Raw genomic sequence first — 22,449 nt, 5'->3', positions numbered from 1 at the left:
TATGCACCAACATGATTCACGAAAAAATTGTTTCTATGCCTAAGTTTTTATTAGGTAAAGAAAATCAAAGTAAGAATAAAAATAGATAGAGTACTAATCGGGCACCCATAAAACATCTTTTTTCTCCATATAATTATAATATACTAGTAAGAAACACCGTGGCGACAGAGATAATGTAAATGATTAATAAGAGAGATGTAGGAAGAAGAAATTCGTATGAGGGAGAGGTGGGAAACTCAGGAACAAATATCTTCGGGTTGCGTAGATAACATATGCGGTCAAATCATGAGTTGAACTGAACAAAGCCCTTCACGCCACATTTTTTTTTTTTTTTTTGATGGGCAAACTGGGGTTAGGCCGACCTCAACCATAATTTTATTAAAAAGAAAAAACCTGGAGGGAGCGGGTTACATTCTAAGATAACTAGTGCCCGTGGCATCGTTACAAGCAAGATCAATGAGGTGTTGAGCAAAATTTGACTCCTTCACACCTTTGAATGGATAATCACACTTAGATAGGAGGTCAGCAGCACTATTTGCTTCACGCCGCACGGCATAAGAAAGCTAGTTTTGCCATTTTAAGGAAACAAAAGGCCAAAAAAAAAAACAAGAAGAATATATTGCTAAGGTGAGAAACGGCTATTTGTTCCATTTATTAGAGTACTTTTTTTATTGAATGCATAGATGAATGGTGAGTAGAGAAGAACAAAACCCATGCATCAGTGGGATCAATAAAATATAGAAGTGAAGAACAAAGAAATGAGGAAACATGAAGAAAGCAATAGAGTACTTTTTATTGAATGCATAGATGAATGGTTAGTAAAGAAGAAGAAAACCCATGCATGAGTGGGATCAATAAAATGTGGGACCCACTATACCAAAGTTGAGTGGGATCAATAAAATGTGGGACCCACTATACCAAAGTTGGGGCGCTACGTTGTACTGTCGAGAATTTTTATCTTTGCATTTTCCCCTATTTTTAAGATCTCACGTGAAAACTCACGAAACGGTAGAGGAAGATATGATTGGAAAAGTCTAACCCTTTTCTACTGTAATTAATTAATATTAATTGATCTCAATCAGACCTAAACTCAGAGAAAATTCACTATTTCAGACGCGGGGAAGAGAGAGAGACGACACAGATCTCTTTCTTTCCTTCCCTCATCTTACGTATACGTTGAAATTTCCTCGAAAGCCAGCGTTATTTTTATTATTATTAGATTTTTTCTAAACTTCTTGTTTAATGCTTCACGTTTTGTGTTTCTATATCTCATCTATTCCGCTGGATAATTTTTTCATTCTCATTCCACTTTCTGTAAAATTTAGGGTTTCCTGCAGCTGAAAAAAGGAGTTTCTCTGATTTTCCTTTTGGACATTCTGAATATTTTTTCTTGTTCGGTTTCGGTAAATAATTTTCTTTCCCCTTTGGAATTTTTGTTTATCAAATTTACTGCACATTCCTTCTTCTACCTTGTTCTGATTTTGGCGACAAATACAGTATTTTTTTTTCTCTTTTTGCAAGAAATCTAGGGTTTTCTGCAACTGAAACCGAGAAATTTCGGCTTTGTTTTTATCTTTTTCATCAAGGTTCCTTACGATTTCTGTATTCTTTGTTTTGCTTATTGTCTGCATCTTTCCTACCTCGTTTTCTTCTGTTTTCTCTTTTGCAAGACTAAAGGTTTTTCTGCACATTAGAACTGTACTGTATTATTATTTTCTTTGTTTTCATGTTTTTTATTCTTGCTATGTAAAAACCTTCGTCCAAATTTTCACTATCTGCGTTTCCTAAAATTAGCCCTCTTTTTTATAGAATCAAGGTTCCTCTGTGGATTTCCATATGTACCTTCAATTATATATTTCAAAATGAAGCTCGCTGTGCACGTAATTGAAGCTAGGAATCTGCTTGCCATGGATCTCAATGGTTCAAGCGATCCCTATGTTAAGATACAGCTTGGAAAGTACCGATTCAGGACTAAGGTTGTGAAGAAGAGCTTGAATCCTTCATGGGATGAAAAATTTACTTTTTGGGTCGAAGATCTTAAGGAGGAACTCGCGATCAGTGTCTTTGATGAAGATAGGTACCTCAATGACGATTTTGTGGGTCAGCTCAAAGTGTCGCTATCGAATGTTTTCGATACAGAGAATAAGACTCTCGGAACCACCTGGTATCCTCTACAACCCAAGACTAAGAAGTCCAAGAACAAAGAATGTGGTATGCTCTCGTACCCACTTCTTAGATATAGATTTTTAAATGGCCATTCCAAAGTTTATACTGTCATGCTTTCTCTAGTTGTTGTTCTTTGCCATAAACTTGTTTTTGGTCGTAGCTTCTGAATTTCTGATGACTGACTGGTAGGCATATCAATTACAGCATACATGAAAATCAATTACCCTCCTGCATGATAACTAGAATCTGTTCTTGTTGTTGTTGTGAATCTTGTGATTATTTTGCAGAAATGCTTAATGAACCTATAAACTTTCACTATACATTGTTCCTCTATTGTATTCCTTTTTTAATGATAACTAAAGCTTTATTATGTCAGCTAAAAATAAACAACTCGAGATGGTCAAAGAAACAAACAGAGAACAGTGAAACGGAAACTGTTGTCATCCCTAATCAATAAACAGGAAATGATCATGTATGGCGATAGACTATCTATGCAAACCACCACACACAAACTCGTTTTCATCACTGTGATAGGCATGCTGAACAGAAACAGCCTTGCCCTCAATATGGTCCAATACTTCCTCCTACATGTCGGGAAACCCTTTTGCTCGTACGCTTAACGGTTGACATTCATGGGTCTCCCTACATGATCACACAGAACTAAGGATTCTTAGTCAATAAGAAGGATACCCATCTTAAGCGCAAGGATCTAGAATGCCACGATCACATATAATAGGTCTAACATAAATTATATTACTGATCTATAGGAAACAATCTAATCTAACCATGCAATAAGTCTAGAATACAAAAAAAGTTCAGAAAATTATCTCTATCAGCCACGGTGGTCGATTGATCTGGGCTGTATCTTCTGCTATCTGTCTGGATGACCTGGACCCCCCCCCCCCCAACCAACACACACACACAAACACATATATTTATTTATAGAAATACAAGTATACAACAGTTAGTGTTCCACCAATAATAGAACTCTAACAATTTAATTAACTACTAGTAATGATGTAGTTAATCTTAGGGCCATGCTAAACATTCATGTCTTAAAAGGATAAGATGAACTGATTGCCCTTGTATCCCTTATTGATGACTTTGGTCAATGGGTGAACACTTAATCTCATTCATCAATCTAGACCGTTGATCTAAGATCAATGATTGCCAGCATAAGATCGTACAACTCTGCCTCATTAAACTCCATCACACCAATAGGGCCCGAGAAGGCTTACCTGATTGCAGCACTATCATGAACTCTTAGAATCCCGCCAATAGTAGCATTTTTGGAAAGCAGGAAAGTGGTTTTAGACGCTTTATTGGTCCTATTTGTGTCGAACATGTTGCTGTCCAATTATTTAATTTCTAAAAAAACACTAAATAAACAGTTTGGTTTCAAAATGCTCTAAAGTTCATGGGTTTCTCTTACGGCGAGTTTCTCCTTGTTTTTCTTATATTTTATTGAAAGGCAAAAGAGTGGCCGAGGGGTAGCCTTGTGTGGGGTTTGGGGCCTTTGACATCTTAACTTTTGAGTGAGATCTCATGTTTTTTCCCTCTCAATTCAAACTCTCAAAATCAATGTCCTTGAAGAGGCTAAATATGGTGATCCTCAATGGCCCATGTAAATGACTTATAAGAAGATTGCATTGCCTCTTTTGCTTGGCTATACTTGGTTGCGTGTGGGTGGCTCGGAGAGTAGTAGAATAAGAAGTCAAAAGGGAGGAGACAAGCATTGATATGTCTAGAAGAATAGTGGAATAGTGGTAAGTAATGTTCGGTTGCACGATAGTTCTCACGGAGAGTAGTGGAAAAAGTAGGGGTGTCATTACCCAAAAAAAAAGAGAGTGAAAATAGAAATAAGGAAGAGAGAAAAAGAGAGAAAAGACAAGACCTTTTCCACCATTCTTCTACCGAAAATTTAACAATTTGGTAGAATTTGGTTGGAAGATGAGTAGAGCGGACATTAGTGCCACGTAGGCACCACAATGTGAACTGTTTAGTTGTTTAGCTGTGGCTGAAGCATCAGTGATCCTTTTGGCCTTACAATGTGAACTGTTTTGTGGAAATCTAGCTCTCCATTTATCATCTATATGGATGAAGCATCCGGAAGTGTTCTATATTTAAGAAGTGATAACACCTCCTCCCTTTTATGACCAAATAACCAATTCCTGTTTTTATGAAACCGGGATACTAATCCAATTCAAAAAAATGTCCTTTATATTATAAATTTACAAAACATGAAGTATAACTGTTCATCCTCTAGTACATGGTCTCTTTTGTAGGATCCTATTGGGCACTATGGATTCTTTTAGTGGTCATAATCAATAGCTTTGGTATTTTGCAGGTGAAATTCTTCTTACCATATCTTTGTCCCAGAACAACTCTTTCTTAGATCAAATGTTGACAGTACCATCATCTTGTAATGGTGATTGTGTACCACCTACAGAAAAGTCTGCAAATGTTACAGGAGAATCCCTTGCGTTGCCTCCGGATGTCCCTATGGAAGAAGCCATACCTACCAAGGAGGAGAAGTCATGTAACCTTGGTGGCCGCCTTTTTCAAATTATTCTTGGAAAAACTGGTGAAACAACATCCACTACCAGTGAGAGTTCTGTTCCACCAGACGTACCCAGGCCCGAGGCTTCCGAGACCCAATTGGAAGACCCGTCCTCCTGCATCACGTTTGATGAAGCATTACAAACAATGGGATCAATAGATCAAGGAGGGGAAATACCTAGCAATTTACCTGGAGGAATACTTGTTGACCAAGGCTATCTGATCACGCCGGCTGACCTGAATTCTCTTCTCTTTTCACCCAATTCAAAATTTATGAAGTCTTTAGTGGATCTGCAGGGAACGACAGATCTGCAAGAAGGAGCTTGGGCATTTGAAAATGGTGGGGATAGATTAAAAAGAGTGATTACCTACACAAAGGCTGCAACTAAATTAATAAAAGCTGTGAAAGCTACAGAGGAGCAGACATATTTGAAAGCTGATGGGAAAGATTATGCAGTTTTAGTTAGTGTGAGTACACCAGATGTTCCTTTTGGGAGCTTATTCAAGACAGAATTGCTCTTCTGTATCTTGCCGGGACCTGAATTGCCATCGGGAAATAAATCCTCGCATCTGGTTATATCATGGCGCATGAATTTCCTACAGAGCACTATAATGAAAGGTATGATTGAAGGTGGGGCTCGACAGGGTCTCAAGGACAGCTACAAGGAGTTTTCTGATTTGTTATCTCAGAATGCTAAGCCAGTTGATTTGAAAGAGCTGGGTTTCAACAAGGAGCAGATTTTGGCTTCTTTACAGATGGAGGCGCAGCCAGATTGGAAGTTGGGAGTTCGATATTTTGGGAATTTTACTGTAGTTTCTGCCGTTTTTTTGGGATTGTACGCATTTACACATATCCTGCTAGCCATGCCTAGGACGAGCCAAGGTCTTGAATTTAATGGGCTAGACTTGCCAGACTCAATTGGGGAAGTGGTTGTGTGTGGGATTCTGGTTCTTCAAGGCAAACGTGTTCTAGATATGATAGCACGTTTCATGCAGGCTAGATTGCAAAGAGGTAATCCCGAGTTCATTGTTCTACTCCCTGTTTTTTCATCTGCACTATTGATTGTTTTGAATAGAAAAGTAAAAAGGGACTGCTATAGTTTACTAGGTAAGATATTTTTTTAACTACCATAAAGTGTGGTAGCATTGGTGGTAATTATCTATTCAATTACAGCAGAGATTCTTTCTTGTTAGCGACATTAAAAACAACAGTAGGACTTGCTCATGAAGATAGATGCATTAGAACAGCTTTGAATAGAAAAGGTCCCAAGAACTTAAAAGGGACTGCTATAATTTAATATGTAAGATATTTTTTTAGTACCAGAAAGTGTGGTAGCATCGGTGGTAATTATCTATTCAATTACAGCAGAGATTCTTTCTCGTTATCAACATGAAAAACAACAGTAGGACTTGCACATGAACATAGATGCATTAAAATAATTTGTTGCTGGACATCCTGAAATCTAGCCTATTAGGATCTTCTAACATTTTTGTTAATAAGACTTTATTATGCGGGGGCCTTCTTCCAACTAATTACTACTCTAGTCACATGTCATGAAACAGACACCAAGTAAAATGGACCTATTTTCACTCATATAAATTATGCATGTGCATACGTATCTATATTAATATATTAAAGTTCTATATGTATATGTACAGTGTGCTGTAATATAGAGTTGCCACCCTGCTAACTATCTGGTGAAAATTCCTTTCTAAACGTGAAACTTGAGCTTAATTCTTTATATCTCAACATGTTTACTATGTTTGGATCCATTGATTTTGAAAATAACATTATTAATGTAAAAAATGATGCTCTTTCAACTTCTATTAAGAATGTAGGAAGCTTGTAGATCACTGCATACCATTTTTTTTGAACGGCAAATTTTTTATTAAAAAGCGAAGCAGGAAGACCCGCTACCGACAGGTCAATGCAGATAAGAAAAAGGAAAAACAAACATTCCATTAGACTCGGCAAGGACGGTATCTGAAATAGACCAAGAACAACGTAAACCTCACGGGGGGTGATAGTCAAACAGTTCAAAGCTCTCTTTGGAAACCCACGAAGTGATCACTTTTTACCTTACCTCTGAAGGTCCTAGCATTCTTCTCCTTCCATAAAACCCACAGCCTAGCTAAAAGGGACACATTCTAGAGGATCTTCCCTTTCTTATGCCATGGAATAACGGACCAACATTTCAACAATTCCACAAGCTTGGCAAGAAACACCCAAGACAATCTGAATCTGGCCAAGATTTCACTCCAAACTTCCCTGGCTAATCTATAGTGGATAAACATATGGCCCACTGTTTCCCAGCCTCTATGCACAATGGTCTATGATCATCATATAGCGATCTTGCAAGTGATCCACTGTCTGAATTTTGTCAATGATCATAGTCCAACCAAAAGCACATACCCTGGACGGCGCTGGAATGCTCCACACTTTGACTAGACGCGAGGACGCAGGATCAAGTGCAAGCTGATAGTAGAATGATTTGACAGTAAATTTCCCAGAGGAGTTCCAGATCCAAACCCTTTTTATCTTCACCTTCATTCTTAACATAGTAGCTGAGCCACCCTAGGGATCTCTTTGTCGAAGAAGTTTTTTCTGGCAGCTAACTTCTAGGATATCCTCTCCTTAAAGCACTGACTCGAAAATACCCACACTTACTGTCTATCACTTTGACCCTGTTAAAGTATAAAAGATAAAATAACGCCTGTCTCCAACAGCTTAAGCTATTGGAGAAGTTGGTAAGTTAATATGGTATCAGAGCCAAAGGTCTCGAGTTCAAACCTCCCGGATATAAAAAATCCACATGCGATGGTCAGCCCAAAGTGAGACTACATGTGCCACGTGTTTGCCAAGTGGGCCACACGTGCGGGGGAGTGTTAAAGTATAAAAAATAAAATAACGCCTGTCTCCAACAGCTTAAGCTGTTGGAGAAGTTGGTGAGTTATCAGACCCATATCAGATTGTTCTCTTCACCAAATCTCCATAGTCATTTGCCCAGGAGATTTCCTTGTTTGGGAGCCGTCATGATTGTGGTTTCATTAGCTGCTGTGTAATCTTGCCGCATTCTCTTTCAAGTCTAGGTTTATCTCATTATAAACTATCTAGAAAATAACCTGTTTTCTTTCTCCTTATGATTTTTAGGCAGTGATCATGGAATCAAAGCACAGGGGGATGGGTGGTTGCTAACTGTCGCCTTGATTGATGGAAGAAGCTTAGCAGCAGTGGATTCAACTGGTTTCTCAGATCCTTATGTGGTGTTCACCTGCAATAGTAAATCAAGAACCAGTTCAATAAAGTTCCAGATATTAGATCCTCAATGGAATGGTAAGCTATTGAAATTTCTTGCAATTCTACTTTTAGTTGTTAACATATTATACATGAGGATTAAAATATCTCTATTGACAGGTGTATCTTATTGGCTGATACCTGATGTGGTAGTCTTTTTACCTCTCCAGGTTAAAAAATATGATGATATGTGAAGTTCCACCACATATTCTTTTTTAGTTTTTCTTAAATGATTTTTGGCATATTTTGTTGAGAAAATATCTACGATATTTGCTAATTTAATGAGATGTATGATGTTTCTGATGTTGGTGAGCTTGTCAGGCCTGTGTCATCTCATGTACTTGTCTATCAAACTTTTTATCTGCTACTCACTAAAGGTATAGAAAGAAATGAACAATTAAAAAAAAATGAACACTATTTGTGTAATACAGTGAACGTACTAAGGGTATTATGGTCATAATATGTTAATTATTATTGTTAGAATAAGCTTATGTAGCCTAAGGGCATTATAGTCTTTTCATATTTTTTTCATAATATATATATATATATATATATATATATATATATATATATATATATATATATGTGTGTGTGTGTGTGTGTGTGTGTGTGTGTGTGTGTGTTAGGGCAAGTAGGCTAACACACAACATTTCATTCTCAAATCTCTCTGTTAACATGGTATCAGAGCCCTAGGGTTTCTCGACGCCCTAGGGACCTCCATTGAAGACCTCTTGTCTTCCTCCATTGAAGCCCATGCCCTAACTTCTTCTTCCTCTTCCCTGGTTGCCCCCTGCCTCCCTGGAAAACCCAATTCTTCCCTGGTTGCCCCCTGCGCGCCCCCCCTGGAAAACCCAACTCTTCCCTGTTTGCCCCCCTGCGCGTTCTTCCTTCTTTTGTAACATCTGTCCCCATCTTCTTTGACCTATAAGGATAGCGTTCTTATATGGAGCAACCACCAGGGTTTGTTGCTCAGGGGGAGTTGCAGCATACCGTCTGTAAGCTTAGAAAGACGATTTATGGTCTTAAATAGTCTCCTCGTGCTTGGTTTGGGAGATTCAGTGAGGCCATCTTACGATTTGGTTTGAAACAATGTGCTGTAGACCATTCTGTGTTCAGCTCTCGAAGCAAGGATGGTTTGATTCTCCTGGTTGTATATGTTGATGACATTGTTATTACAGGGAATGACAAAGCATGAATACAACGCCTCAAAGATTTCCTTCAGAATGAATTCAGCACAAAAGACCTTGGTGTTCTGAGATACTTCTTAGACATTGAAGTAGCACGTTCACAAATGGGGCTATCTTTGTCCCAAAGGAAGTATGCTCTTGATATTTTGGAAGAAACAAGTCTTCTGGGGGCAAAACCTGCACAGACTCCTATGAATCCGAATGTCAAGCTTTCACCTGATCAGGGGGAGCCACTAGAAGATCCTGGTAGATACAGACGGTTAGTAGGACGGTTGATCTATCTCACAGTCACTCGTCCGGACATTGCATATGCTGTTGGTGTGGTTAGCCAGTATATGAGTGCGCCTCGGACATCACATTGGTCAGCTGTGATTCAGATAGTGAAGTATCTGAAGAAAGCTCCTGGGAAAGGTCTTCTCTTCAGGAAGCATAACCATTTGAGAATTGAGGGATACTCTGATGCAGACTGGGCCGGATCTCCTGTTGACCGGCGATCTATTAATGGCTATTGTACCTTCATAGGTGGAAATCTAGTATCTTGGAAGAGTAAGAAGCAGGACGTTGTGTCACGATCCAGTGCAGAAGCAGAATACAGGGCCATGGCTTACACAAGCTGTGAATTAATTTGGCTACGGTCGTTTATGTCAGAGATTGGATTCTCATACTCCTCACCTACGTCCCTCTACAGTGACAACAAGTCAGCCATTCACATAGCTATGAATTCGGTATTTCACGAACGAACTAAGCATATAGAAGTGGATTGTCACTTTATTCGTCACAGGATTCAGATAGGCCAAATTCAAACCGAGTTCACTCGAACGAATGATCAGATTGCAGACATGTTTACCAAGCCGTTGAATGGAGTTCCATTGAGCGATTTATGTAACAAGCTGGGCATGTATGCCATTCATACTCCAGCTTGAGGGGGAGTGTTAGAATAAGCTTATGTAGCCTAAGGGCGTTATAGTCTTTTCATAATAAATATGTATGTGTGTGTTAGGGCAAGTAGGCTAACACACAACATTTCATTCTCAAATCTCTCTGTTAACAATTATCATTAATATATCGAATGGGGGGAGAGAATGCTTTGAACGCATTCTAGACTCTCACTCCATTCTCTTCCTCTCACGCCTCTCTCTCTCTTTATCTCTTTCTCATTAACTCTCTCTCTCTCTCTCTCTCTCTCTCTCTCTCTCTCTCTCTCTCTCTCTTTGCACCATGTAGTTATCTAACATGGTATCTGAGCTTCAAGGTTGAAGATCGGACCACCCATCCTTGAAGAAACCTAAAACCTAGAACTTCTAAAACCCCAACCTTGAAGACGCGATGAGACGAGACGAACACAATCCCAAATCCCTAACCCTAAAGATGCGACGAGACGAACACAATCCCTTCTCTTTCAATTCTAACCGTAAACACAACCCTAAAACCTATTCCTAACCCACTTGCACCCCCTATTCACACCCAAAACCTAACCCTAATCCACTCACGTCCCTTTCCTTCCACCCTAAACTCTAACTCTACCTTTTTTCTTCCCTTCACATCATCCAAACCTAACCCTATCTTTTCAAATCAGTCCCTAACTCTTCGTTCTTCTCAAAGCAGTCAATAAATCCTACTATCTTCATGGTTTAAACTTGTTTCTTCTCCATATTTTATTCTCTTGTTGGTTCCAGGAAGTTTGTTGGTGATTCTACTCTCTTTCTTCTATGTGTTGGAGTATTTTTTTTTGTCTCTTTATTTGTCCCGGAACATTGTCTTTGTGCCTGCGACCGTGATTTGTTAACATATTTAGTTGTATGTTGGTGTTGGTGATTGTGGAGTTAGTTGTGGATGTTTACTGTTGGCGACTTAATTGGTGATTCCCTGTGATAGATTTATTGGTTGCTGGTTTCTGGTTAGAGTGATCAGTTGTGCCTTGTCACTTGGTTGTTAGTGATGCTCGGTGGTTGTTGTCGATGGTGGATTGGTTGACGATTGTTGATGGTGGTTCTGGTTCCTGGTGAATGTTGGCTGGTTATGATTATTGTTCGTCATTGCTGATGATTGTGGATTTATTGTTGATTGTTGGTGGTGTTGGTTGGTTGTTGGCTGCTGAGTGTGGATGATTATTGGTGTTTGTTGGATTATTGACTGTTGTTGGTTGATGGTTAGTGTTCCTTATTATTGTTGATTGTGCTTGGTGGTGGCGTTGTTGTTATTTGTGGACGAATTGTTGGTGGTTTTTTACTTGGTCCTTGTTAATTATTGCTTATTTGGATTGTCGTAATTGGTGCTTATTATGGCTTCGAAAGATTCCTCATCACAGCCTAAGGTTGTTGAAGCCACTCTTCCCTCTTCATCCCATTCATCTAGTGCTCATTATACTTATGTGGAAGCTCCTTTTCAGATGAACTCCATACGGCTTGATGGGAAGAATTACCCTCCTTGGAAGAGGGCGGTGAGTACTTACCTTCTTGATTGGGGCCGTGCTTTTGGTCGATTTGGCCGTGGCAGTGATAGTGATAGTGATAGTGGTGGTCGTGGCCGTGGCCGTGATAGTGGTGTTGGACATGGCCGTGGTTGTGATTCAGGGGGAGGCCGGGATGGTGGTGGCTGTGGACGTGGGCCCCGTTTTTGCACTCATTGTCGTATGGATGGACATACCGTTGATTATTGCTATGATTTACACCCTGAACTTCGTCCCTATAGAACTGTGAATGCTTCTGCTGCTGCTTCTGATGCTATTTCTTCTGATGCTCCATCTGTGACGCCTGATACTCTGTTTGTCCCTCGTGCGAAATATGAGGAATTTCTCCGTACCCGGGACAAGGGAAAGCAGCCCACTGCCACGTTTGCGCATCAAGGTAGCCCCTCATGCCTTATCTCTGGTAGTTCTTCTGGTCCATGGCTCATTGATTCAGGTGCCTCACACCATATGACTGGTAACCCTAACATTCTCTCTTCTTTCCACTCTGTTCCGTCTATGGGTCCTCGTACTGTAGCTGATGGGACTACATCCCCTATTTCTGGCATGAGTTTAGTCTCCATCTAGACGGGTCTTCACTTGCCTTCCCTTCTATATGTTCCGTCTTTCCCCGTTAATTTATTATCTGTTTGTCAATTAACTCTGTCTCTTAACTGTTCTGTTTCCTTCTTTTCTTCTCATTGTGTTTTTTCAGGACATGAAGACTGGGACGAGGATTGGCTTGGGCCGTGAGATTGATGGCCTTTACTACCTTGATCAGGATAGTGCTGGTGTTGCTCTTCGTACTTCGGTGGATGCCTATTAGTGGCATTGTCGTTTGGGCCATCCACCCGTGGATATGCTTAGGAAGTCTTCGTTTGTTTCAACTCCAATTCCATCTTTTCATTGCGAGTCCTGTCAGTTAGGAAAACACCATCGTGTGTCCTTCCCTTCTCGAGTTAGTAGTCGAGTGTCTCGTCATTTGAACTTATACATTCTGATGTTTGGGGTCCAGCTAGAACTACTTCGTTAAATGGACATAAATATTTTATCATATTTGTTGATGATTATTCGAGGGCCACATGGTTGTCTTTACTTAAAGATAGAACTCAAGTGTTTCATGCATTTCGTAATTTTTATTTTAAGGTGGAAAATCAATTTAAATGTACGATTAATTGTTTGCGTACTGACAATGCTAAGGAATATTTTTTTGTGGATAACGACTTTCATGATTTTCTTTCCTCTCGTGGTATCATTCATCAGTCATCATGTGCACACACATCACAACAGAATGGTGTCGCTAAAAGGAAAATTCGTTATTTGCTGGATATGATTCGTACGATTATGTTTCAGGTGAAGGTTCCTAAGATTCGCTGGGGAGATGCAGCTCTCACGGCATGCTTCCTAAGTAATCGTCTACCTTCTTCAGTTTTATCTGGTCAAACGCCATTTTCTGTCTTGTATCCTCTTGGAGATCCGTTTCCATTAGTGCCACGTGTCTTTGGATGTATGTGTTTTGTTCATAATTTGTCTCAAAGTATTGACAAGTTAGACCCTCGGGCAGAGAAGTGCATTTTCTTAGGTTATTCTCGAACCAAAAAAGGTTATAAATGTTATAGCCCTCGCCTTCGAAAGACATGTTTCTGCGGATGTCACATTCTTTGAGGACCAGCCTTATTTGCCTGGCTCAGGTCCTTAGTTACATGTTGACATCCCTAGCATTCCCATTCCTTTAGTGATTGGTCATTCTCTGTTAGGTCCTGTGGGTGCTCCAGACATTGCCACAAGTTCTCCTGTGGACCCTAAGGATTCTGTGGATTCTCTGCCAGGTCTTGTGGATTTTGAACTGAAAACTTTTACTCGGGGACCTAGCTAGGTCGTTCTTTCGACGACTGAAACACCATCTCAGCCCACTGATCCTCGTCCACAGTCGGATTGTCAACCTTCAGGTATTTGTTCTCCTACTCATGATTCACCTATTGCATCCCGTACTAGATCACGTACTGTGGCTCATCCTATTACTAATTTTGTTACTTATGAGCATCTCTTACCATCTTTTCTGTCCTTTGTCTCTAGCATGTCTCCAGTTACTTTGCCTAAGTCAGTTACAGATGCTCTCAATCCTCCTGGATGGAAGGTTGCTATGGATGTTGAGATGGCTGCACTTCACTCCAATAAAACGTGGCAGTTGGTTTCTCTTCCTTCTGGTGCTCAACTTGTTGGCTGTCGTTGGGTCTTTGCCATCAAGTACCTACCAGATGGGTCTATTGAACGTCTCAAAGCCCGCCTTGTTGCTAAGGGGTACACTCAGACATTTGGCGTTGACTATCAGGAGACTTTCTCACCGGTGGCCAAAATTCCGTCCGTACGAGTACTGATTTCTTTAGCTGTTAATCGTGGTTGGCCTCTGTGTATAAGCTTGATGTTAAGAATGCCTTCCTTCATGGTGATCTTTCAGAGGAAGTTTATATAGAGCAACCTGGGTATGTTGCTCGGGGGGAAATTTGCTCTTCCGTATGCCGCCTTCAGAAGGCAATTTATGGTCTGAAGCAATCGCTTAGGGCTTGGTTTGGATGATTTAGTGCTGCCGTTTTGCGCTTTGGGTTGAAGTAGTGTGCTGTTGATCATTCCGTGTTCAGTCACAAATCTGATTCTGGATATATTCTCCTGATAATGTATGTTGATGACATTATAATTACAGGAGATGACAAGTCTGGCATTCAAAATCTAAAGTCCTTTCTTCAAGGACAGTTTTCCACTAACGATTTGGGCCGGCTCAGATATTTCCTTGGTATTAAGGTAGCACGGTCTCGTCATGGACTAGTTTTGTCACAAAGTATGTGTTGGACGTCTTAGAGGAGACAGGCTCAATGGGGGTGAAACCTGCGACTACCCCTATGGATCCAAATGTTGAACTTCTTCCTGATCAAGGAGAGTTGCTGAATGATCCAGGTCGATATAGAAGAATGGTTGGGAAACTAATCTATTTGACTGTCACCCGTCCAGACATATCATATCATTTGCAGTTGGTATGGTTAGTCGTTTTATGAGTGCTCCATGTACTTCCCACTGGACTGCTGTCATTCAGATTATCAAATATTTAAAGGGTAATCCAGGTAAAGGTCTATGCTTCAGAAAGTATGGATATGAAAAGGTAGAAGGTTTTAGTGATGCAGATTGGGCAGGATCTCCTGCTGACAGGAGATCAACTACGGGATATTGCACGTTTGTAGGAGGTAATTTGGTGTCTTGGAGATGTAAAAAGCAAGATGTTGTGTCCAAGTCAAGTGCAACGTCTGAGTATAGAGCTATGTCATATACAAGTGGGGAGCTAATATGGCTTTGATCCTTCTTAGCAGAGATTGGTTTTTCATCTACATCTCCAGCACGGTTGTATTGTGACAATAGAGCTGCAATTCATATTGCAACAAATCCAGTCTTCCATGAACGGACCAAACATATTGAAGTTGATTGTCACTTCATTCGTCATCGAATTCAGAGTGGCGAGATCTGCACAGTGTTACTCGATCTGCAGATCAACTTGAAGATATGTTTACCAAGCCATTGGGTAGTGCAAAACTGAAAGATTCTTGTAACAAACTTGGAATCTTGAGGGGGAGTGTTTTGACGTACTAAGGGTATTGTGGTCATAATATGTTAATTATTATCATTAATATATCGAATGGGGGGAGAGAATGCTTTGAACGCATTCTAGACTCTCTCTCTCTCTCTCTCTCTCCACCATGTAGTTATCTAGCAACAACAATACAACAAGTGATACAACACAAGATACTAAGTACCCTCACACAGTAATACTACAGTACCTCAATCTACGGATGAGGTGTTATACTGTAGTCTGTATATTATTTTAGATTTTATGTCTGATTGCATTAGAAGATGAATATCAAAACTTGAAATAGTAAATTTCTAAGCCATCAACAATATACATATATGTGACACACTGAGCGTGATATAGCAAAGAATAAGACAATTAAAAGTTAAAAATGTAAAAAAGAAGAATGTAATTCATTGAAAAAATAAAAAATAAATGCAGCAAGGCCAATACAATGATAGGATGCAAAAAGTAAGAACATCTAAAAAGGTTTACCTGTAAAAAATGCAAAAAAGTAAGATAAAATGAACATCAAATATACTTAAAAAGGCATGCAAGAAAAGGAAACCAAAATCATAATAGTCAAATATCATGTCTGTATGTATATATCTATGGAAATGTGAAACTATGATGAAAAATGCAAAAAATACCAAACAAGGGCCAATAATGAACCCACAGGATACGTGGATCAAGCTCAGAGATATGTAGATATAGCTCAATGAGACTTAAGCATCTAATCTCGTCCGAACTTATAAAAAATGCATATTTAATGAAACATTCATATTTTTTATGATCTACAGCTAATCTTAACAAAAGAAGGGAAAAGGTTAGACTGTTCATCTTAAACTGAGCAAATCTCTAAGTACGTGGCTCTGCCTTTTATCCGTCAATTCACGCATCGATTCGTGCTTGATGCTTGTGGGATTTGGTCATATGTTACTTAAATCTAGAGAAAATGGTGAAAATAAGTGAGAATTGCAAGCGAAAAGAAATGTGTTCAAGTTGCGTTGTTTATGCAACCCCAGGAACCCTGGAAAATTATTTTGAGTTAAGACACCATATCGTTGCTGTATCAGCTGATAGCCTAATACAGGCTGGTACAGAAATATATCAGGACAATCGCCCAACAAAACCCCAATACACTTTCGATTCTTCACAGGTATTGATATAAATGGGTTCAGAATCATATTGGACCCTTCAAAATCTGACTGGTATTGACCGATACAAAATGTACCAACCAAAATTTTGTAATTTGATTATGCATATCTCTGCTGCTTTGTATCTATAACTAAGACCTACCAACATGCATTTATTGGATCTTTATGAGTTGGATCTCTGTCAAATGATTCCAAACATTGATTTCCATGTTCAATTATTTATTTATTTTTGGAAACTTTGTTGGCTTGCAGAAATATTTGAATTTGATGCAATGGACGATCCTCCATCTACAATGGAGGTGGAAGTTTTTGATTTTGATGGACCCTTTGACGAAGCTACATCCCTTGGCCATGCTGAAATCAATTTTGTAAAATCTAATTTGTCAGAACTAGCGGACATATGGATTCCTCTTCAAGGGAAATTAGCTCTAGCGTGCCAATCTATGTTGCACTTGAGAGTGTTTTTGAACAATACAAGAGGTACTGATATTGTTAAAGATTACATGTCAAAGATGGAAAAGGAGGTCGGGAAGAAGGTGAATTGTTCTTCTAGCTTTGGGATGCTTTTGTACCCAGCCATTGTTTGCAATTTTCATCCCTTGTTTTTTTAAATTATTTATTTCTTTGACAACTGATTTTGTAGATACATTTGCGGTCGCATCAAACAAATTCAGCATTCCAGAAACTATTTGGACTTCCACCTGAGGAATTCCTCATAAATGATTTCACTTGTCACTTGAAGCGCAGATTGCCTCTGCAGGTGCTGTTGCATTTTATTTTATAAGCTACTTTACCATGACATTACAAGATTGGGGATTACCGGCATGTGGAATTTTATTGAGGAAATACCCGTGATAAAAATGTTTTTTCTCTAGTTTCCTTTCCATTCCTTTTCTTTTTTTCTCATCAATGTCTTAATACATAAACCCTTCACTTAATGTATACCTTATTTCCATAACTTATGCGGCTATGCCCCTTATATTATTTGATGACTTTGCCCATCTGTTGGGACCATTTTTTCTTTTGTGCAGGGCCGCCTCTTTCTTTCTCCAAGAATCATTGGGTTTCACACAAACATGTTTGGACATATAACTAAGTTTTTCTTTCTCTGGGAAGACATAGAAGACATCCAACTGGTTCCTCCGTCTCTAGCGTCAATGGGCAGTCCATCTTTGATGATTATCCTTCGCCAAGGTAGGGGTATGGATGCAAAGCACGGGGCAAAGACGCAAGACAAGGGAGGCAGGCTAAAGTTCCATTTCCAGTCATTTGTATCATTCAATGTAGCAAACAGGTAGTACCCTTGTTACCGATAATAAAAAATTTATGTACCAATCAAAAAAGAAAAAAAAGTCCTTTATGTGGTTTTTCATTGAAATATGGAACTTAATCACTTATGAAATGAAGAGTAATATTAGAATTTTCTATTTTGGTGATGTTATTGTTATTTGATTGCTGTCCAATTATTATTTTTAATTTTTATAAATATATAATAAAATATTTAAATATATTATTATATTCGGCGTACCCGAACGTACCCGCACCCGTACCCATACCCATGCTTCATAGGCCATCACATTAGGCTGTGATTTTCTTGCTTCAATCATTTTTTTTGGGAAGCAAGCTGCAATTATGGCAAATCTGGTCTAAACACAATGGCCTCCAGATTTGATCATGGGTCCATGCTTTACAAATCATTTGTCTTCAATTATTTTTGCCCTTCTCCCTCTTTCTCACTGTTTTTTTCGTAGAATTCTAACAGGCCTTATTCTATCTGATCACGTGTGAAAGAAACAAGAAAACAACACGCATAAAGATAACATGTGTGCTTCCATTCAAAAAAAAAAGAAGAAAAGAAAAGAAAAATATAACATGTGTGCTTTATGGGGTTCAGCAACGATACTTATGTCCATGGGTTCACTATGAGAAATAGATTGGCAAAGATTACCAGAGTTCATTAAAAAAGAAAGAAATAAAGATTACATGATATTAATCCCAAATCCCACAGCCTGTGATCCTCTCTTTTATCTGTCTCCCTTGAAAGATATCATTCATCACATTCTTATCGGTCAATGGCCCACCCAGCAATCGTCACACTGATTGCAGAACCCAACACAAGTTGACACACTGATTGTCGTCTTTCAACATTGATCAAAGATGCCACCTGCCGATCTTAGAAAACCCAGCCAAAACCCATGATTGTCGATCATGTGTCAAACAATGAGATTGTCTTGTCAACGTTGATCCGCATTGATCTGAATCGTTGATAATAATCGACATGCTGTTCAACGCTCTGTACCTACCAATTTTCTGGAAACCTACAAACACGACATGGTTTGATAAAAAACCAACTATATACAGCATGTGACTGATTGGAACCTCCTCCAAATCACCTCTAATTTCTAAACACCAAAACAAAGAGAAACAATGCTTCGCCTGAAATTAAACTCCTCTTATGGATCAAACCTCTAAAAATTTACCAGGTTCTTCTTCCTCTACCCAAGCTGCTAACCTTGCACTCTGATGCCATCTAAAAAATAGTCATTGGGCCTACAACGATCTACAAGCACATACACAATGAAAATAGTAAACGCCACAAGCCACAAGATGCACACAAGTGTTTTACGTGGTTCGAAAACAGTGCTTACATCGATGGATAAGGATTGGATCTTTTCACTATGAGAAGTAGATAACGAAGATTGAAAGAGATTAATCTCAAATCCCACGACTTGTAATCCTCTCCTCCAGTGTTTTAAAATGCGGATGCGGCACAGAACATTGCTGAAGAAAATCCTATTTGACTCGGCACGACGTAGTCGAGTACTCGGTTGACGCAGCTAACCACTCAGTTGACGCGATCTTTGGGAGAGTCAAAGGAGTTTTTATTGATTATGTAGGGCAAATCGCGGAATGCAGATGCTGTGCAACGCGGAACTCGGCCAAGGTAAAAGGAAGTCGACTCGGGGAAGTCAACGTGGACGCTGGGGAGTTTTAAAACTATGCTCTCCTCTATCTTTCTCCCTTAAAAGATCTCACTCACCACATTATAAGGTTTAAACATAAATCCTATTATACTTAGGTTTCCTCCTAAACCTAACACCACTCTCTCTCCCAGTTGTACAAGACACAATATACAGATTTTTACCTAAACCTAACTCAACTATTAGTACAACTAGGAGAGACCTCTCAAAACCACTATCCGATTCAACTAATTCTCTCTTGCATGGACACAAGACACCATTCCAAATAGTTTTCCTCGTTTATCCATCTATTGCTTATTTATTTTCTGGTTCTTTTGTGCATTCCTCGCATTCTCTCACTCTTGTAGTCTTGCCCTTTCCCTCCATGATCAATTAGCCATATGCTCTATGAAAAATGGCATTAAAACTTCTATTTCTTCCTTTTTAATAGTTCCAAAGATGTCTGTCATAAATGTCGCATCTTGCATGAGTGAGGCACTTATGCTTTCAGAATTTGATGCTTTCGCATGCAGCTCTTCCTGTCTAGTTTTTATGATTTTGACCTTCAGTGGAAGTGATTAAACCATTACTTCACACCAAACAGGACAATCATGGCACTATGGAAGGCAAGATTGCTGACTCCTGAGCAGAAGGTGCAAATAGTGGAAGAAGAATCGGAAGCAAAAACCATCCAATCTGATGAGAGTGGACTGTTTCTGGGTGTAGATGATGCCAGCATGTCAGAGGTTTATTCGTCTATTCTTTCTATTCCTGTGAGTCTCTCTCTCTCTCTCTCTCTCTCTCTCTCTCTCTCTCACACACACACACACACACACACACTCCTTTACACATGCTGTCAGTGTGGGTATTTTAGATTTATCAAGGTCAGGATTTTCACTGTTTTATTTGTGTGATCCCTTCAGATAAACTCACTAATGGAACTATTTAGTGGAGGTTATGTGGACCGTAAAGTAATGGAGAAAGTTGGGTGTCTTGATTACTCCTGTACACCATGGGAATTTGTTAAGCCTGACGTATACCAGAGACAACTTTGTTACAAATTTGACAAGCATGTTTCTCGTTATGGAGGCGAAGTGACTAGTACTCAGCAAAAATCCCCCTTAAAAGATAGAAATGGATGGGTTGTCGAAGAGGTCATGACCCTCCAAGGAGTTCCACTTGGTGACTATTTTAGCGTACGTAACACATATTTTGGTTACTTATTCTGCTATTTAATTTACTTGTGTATACATTTGCTTTCATGATCTCTTGGTGTGGTTGTACCCAGTCTAATCCTGTCAGTCATTCTTTGTCTCATCTGCAGCTGCATCTAAGATATCAAGTCGAGGATATTCCTTCTAGATCTAAGGCTTGCAATGTCCAGGTATTCTTAGGAATTGCATGGCTGAAAAGCACCAAACATCAGAAAAGGACAAATACGAATGCCATGTTGGGATTGGTCAATCGCCTTAAGTTAGTGTTCAGTCTAGTCGAAAAGGAATTTATGCCTGTGAAATAGAAATATTTCTCGACACCCATATTCTTCTGAATTTGTCTGAGCTGATGTTGATTGAGCACCATTTCCCCTGGTTGGGAAAAACCAGGTGCAAGAATTTGCTGCCATATTTACTTGATGGGTTCAATTGGAAAGGGTCCCTTGCATTTTAGCCGAATCGATTTCATTGTTTGTGAGGAGGTCCTACCACCTTGCAGAAATGATTGATGCTCTTTTATCAGAGGTTACTTATGATTGATGCTCTTTTATCAGAGGTTACTTTTGAGACCCGGTGAAAGACAGTTGGAGAACCTTTTGAATCTTCATGGGTAGCGTGCTTCTGAGTTCAACCGTTCTGTTTTTTCAGTCAATTTTCTGAGGCAGAGGAAAGGCAGTTGCAGATGGGTATCAGGATACTTACACCGCCGTGACATATACAGGACGATGGATTTGTAAAATACTAACAGGATTATTTTCATTCTTGAGGGAACTGTTTTTGGATGATTTGGTATGTTTGATGAAGTTGGTGGAATCCTTATGTTTCCCAACCTGGATCATCAGTAACTCGCTGCTTTCTGTGTTGAGTGCCGGGCAAGATTAAGAAATGTAAGTTGTTATTTGTTAGAGGCAACTGATGGAGCTCTATATATGGATCTGTGACTATGAGCAGTTTCAAATGTAAAATTTGTATGTATGATTTTGTTTTTCTGTAAATTATATTGTAAGAATAAAGTTTGAGCATGAAATCTTCAATTGAAGGCACTGCCGGGATTTCTATGGCCTGAAATCCCTTTGCAATTTATTGGCAAGTTATATTTAGTACCACTTTCAATCTCCAGTATATATGTCAACTAGTTTGGCGATTGCAAAGAAGGGTTGCAAAGTGGCCCGTTTCTGAAAAGCCCCAAAACAACTCTGTTATTCTCTCATTTCCACCCGTTTCTTGGCCAAGGCAAAGAATCGGATATACACGCAGTGAATTTGAAGATTTTAGAGATGTTGAGGACCATGTTATACAAAATGAATTATCTTGTTAGTATACAAGCTCACCTCACATCTTCACTAAGGTAAGATCATGATTAGAGCATACACCCATTATTTGGTGTATGCATTAACGACTAGATTATTTTGCAGAAAAAAAAAGAGGGAAAAAGCTAAAAAGAGATTCACTTATTTATTGGGTTCCAATTCTACCTAATTTATGTAATCAGATCTGTTGATCCCAACGGCAAATGAGAGATTTACATGATTTTGAAGTCTTGGAGGTTTACTATTCTATTTTTACTAGGGAAATGTTATCAGCAGAACCATATTTTGATATTTGCACAAACCCAGCTGTCTTTTCTTCTTCAATAACCATTTGACAGCTCTTTAAATACTAAAAGACAAGATGGTTTGTGAAGATATCAAAATATGGTCGTGCTGATATCATTTCGCTTTTTTGACTAATACCCAGTGTGAGTTTAGTATCTCGGGAGCCCTTGTGAGTTGTGATAGACTCAATGGTCCATTGTGGGCCAGTGGTGGCAGCAAATGAAAGATCCTATCCATCCAATCATGGAAGGTTTCTC

The 22,449-nt window shown here is 39.2% G+C and overlaps 1 protein-coding gene across 1 annotated transcript; it reads left to right on the top strand.

Moving 5' to 3' along the window:
* Positions 1–1,102: 1,102 nt before the first annotated feature.
* LOC143849618 (C2 and GRAM domain-containing protein At1g03370-like) lies at positions 1,103–21,703 on the top strand. Its single transcript, XM_077358704.1, has 10 exons — positions 1,103–1,403; positions 1,810–2,211; positions 4,514–5,737; positions 7,877–8,059; positions 16,676–16,959; positions 17,067–17,183; positions 17,455–17,717; positions 19,988–20,156; positions 20,307–20,579; positions 20,708–21,703. The coding sequence occupies exons 2-10, from the start codon at positions 1,863–1,865 to the stop codon at positions 20,900–20,902; spliced, it is 3,057 nt and encodes a 1,018-aa protein (XP_077214819.1). The 5' UTR covers positions 1,103–1,403; positions 1,810–1,862; the 3' UTR covers positions 20,903–21,703.
* Positions 21,704–22,449: the final 746 nt, after the last annotated feature.

This window comes from Tasmannia lanceolata, unplaced genomic scaffold (genome assembly GCF_043159265.1).
Source record: "Tasmannia lanceolata isolate RefF3 unplaced genomic scaffold, GAP_Taslan_0.1 ptg000018l, whole genome shotgun sequence".
Lineage (NCBI taxonomy): Eukaryota > Viridiplantae > Streptophyta > Magnoliopsida > Canellales > Winteraceae > Tasmannia > Tasmannia lanceolata.
The sequence above is the reverse complement of the archived record's forward strand: the minus strand, read 5'-3'. Positions and strand labels throughout refer to the sequence as shown.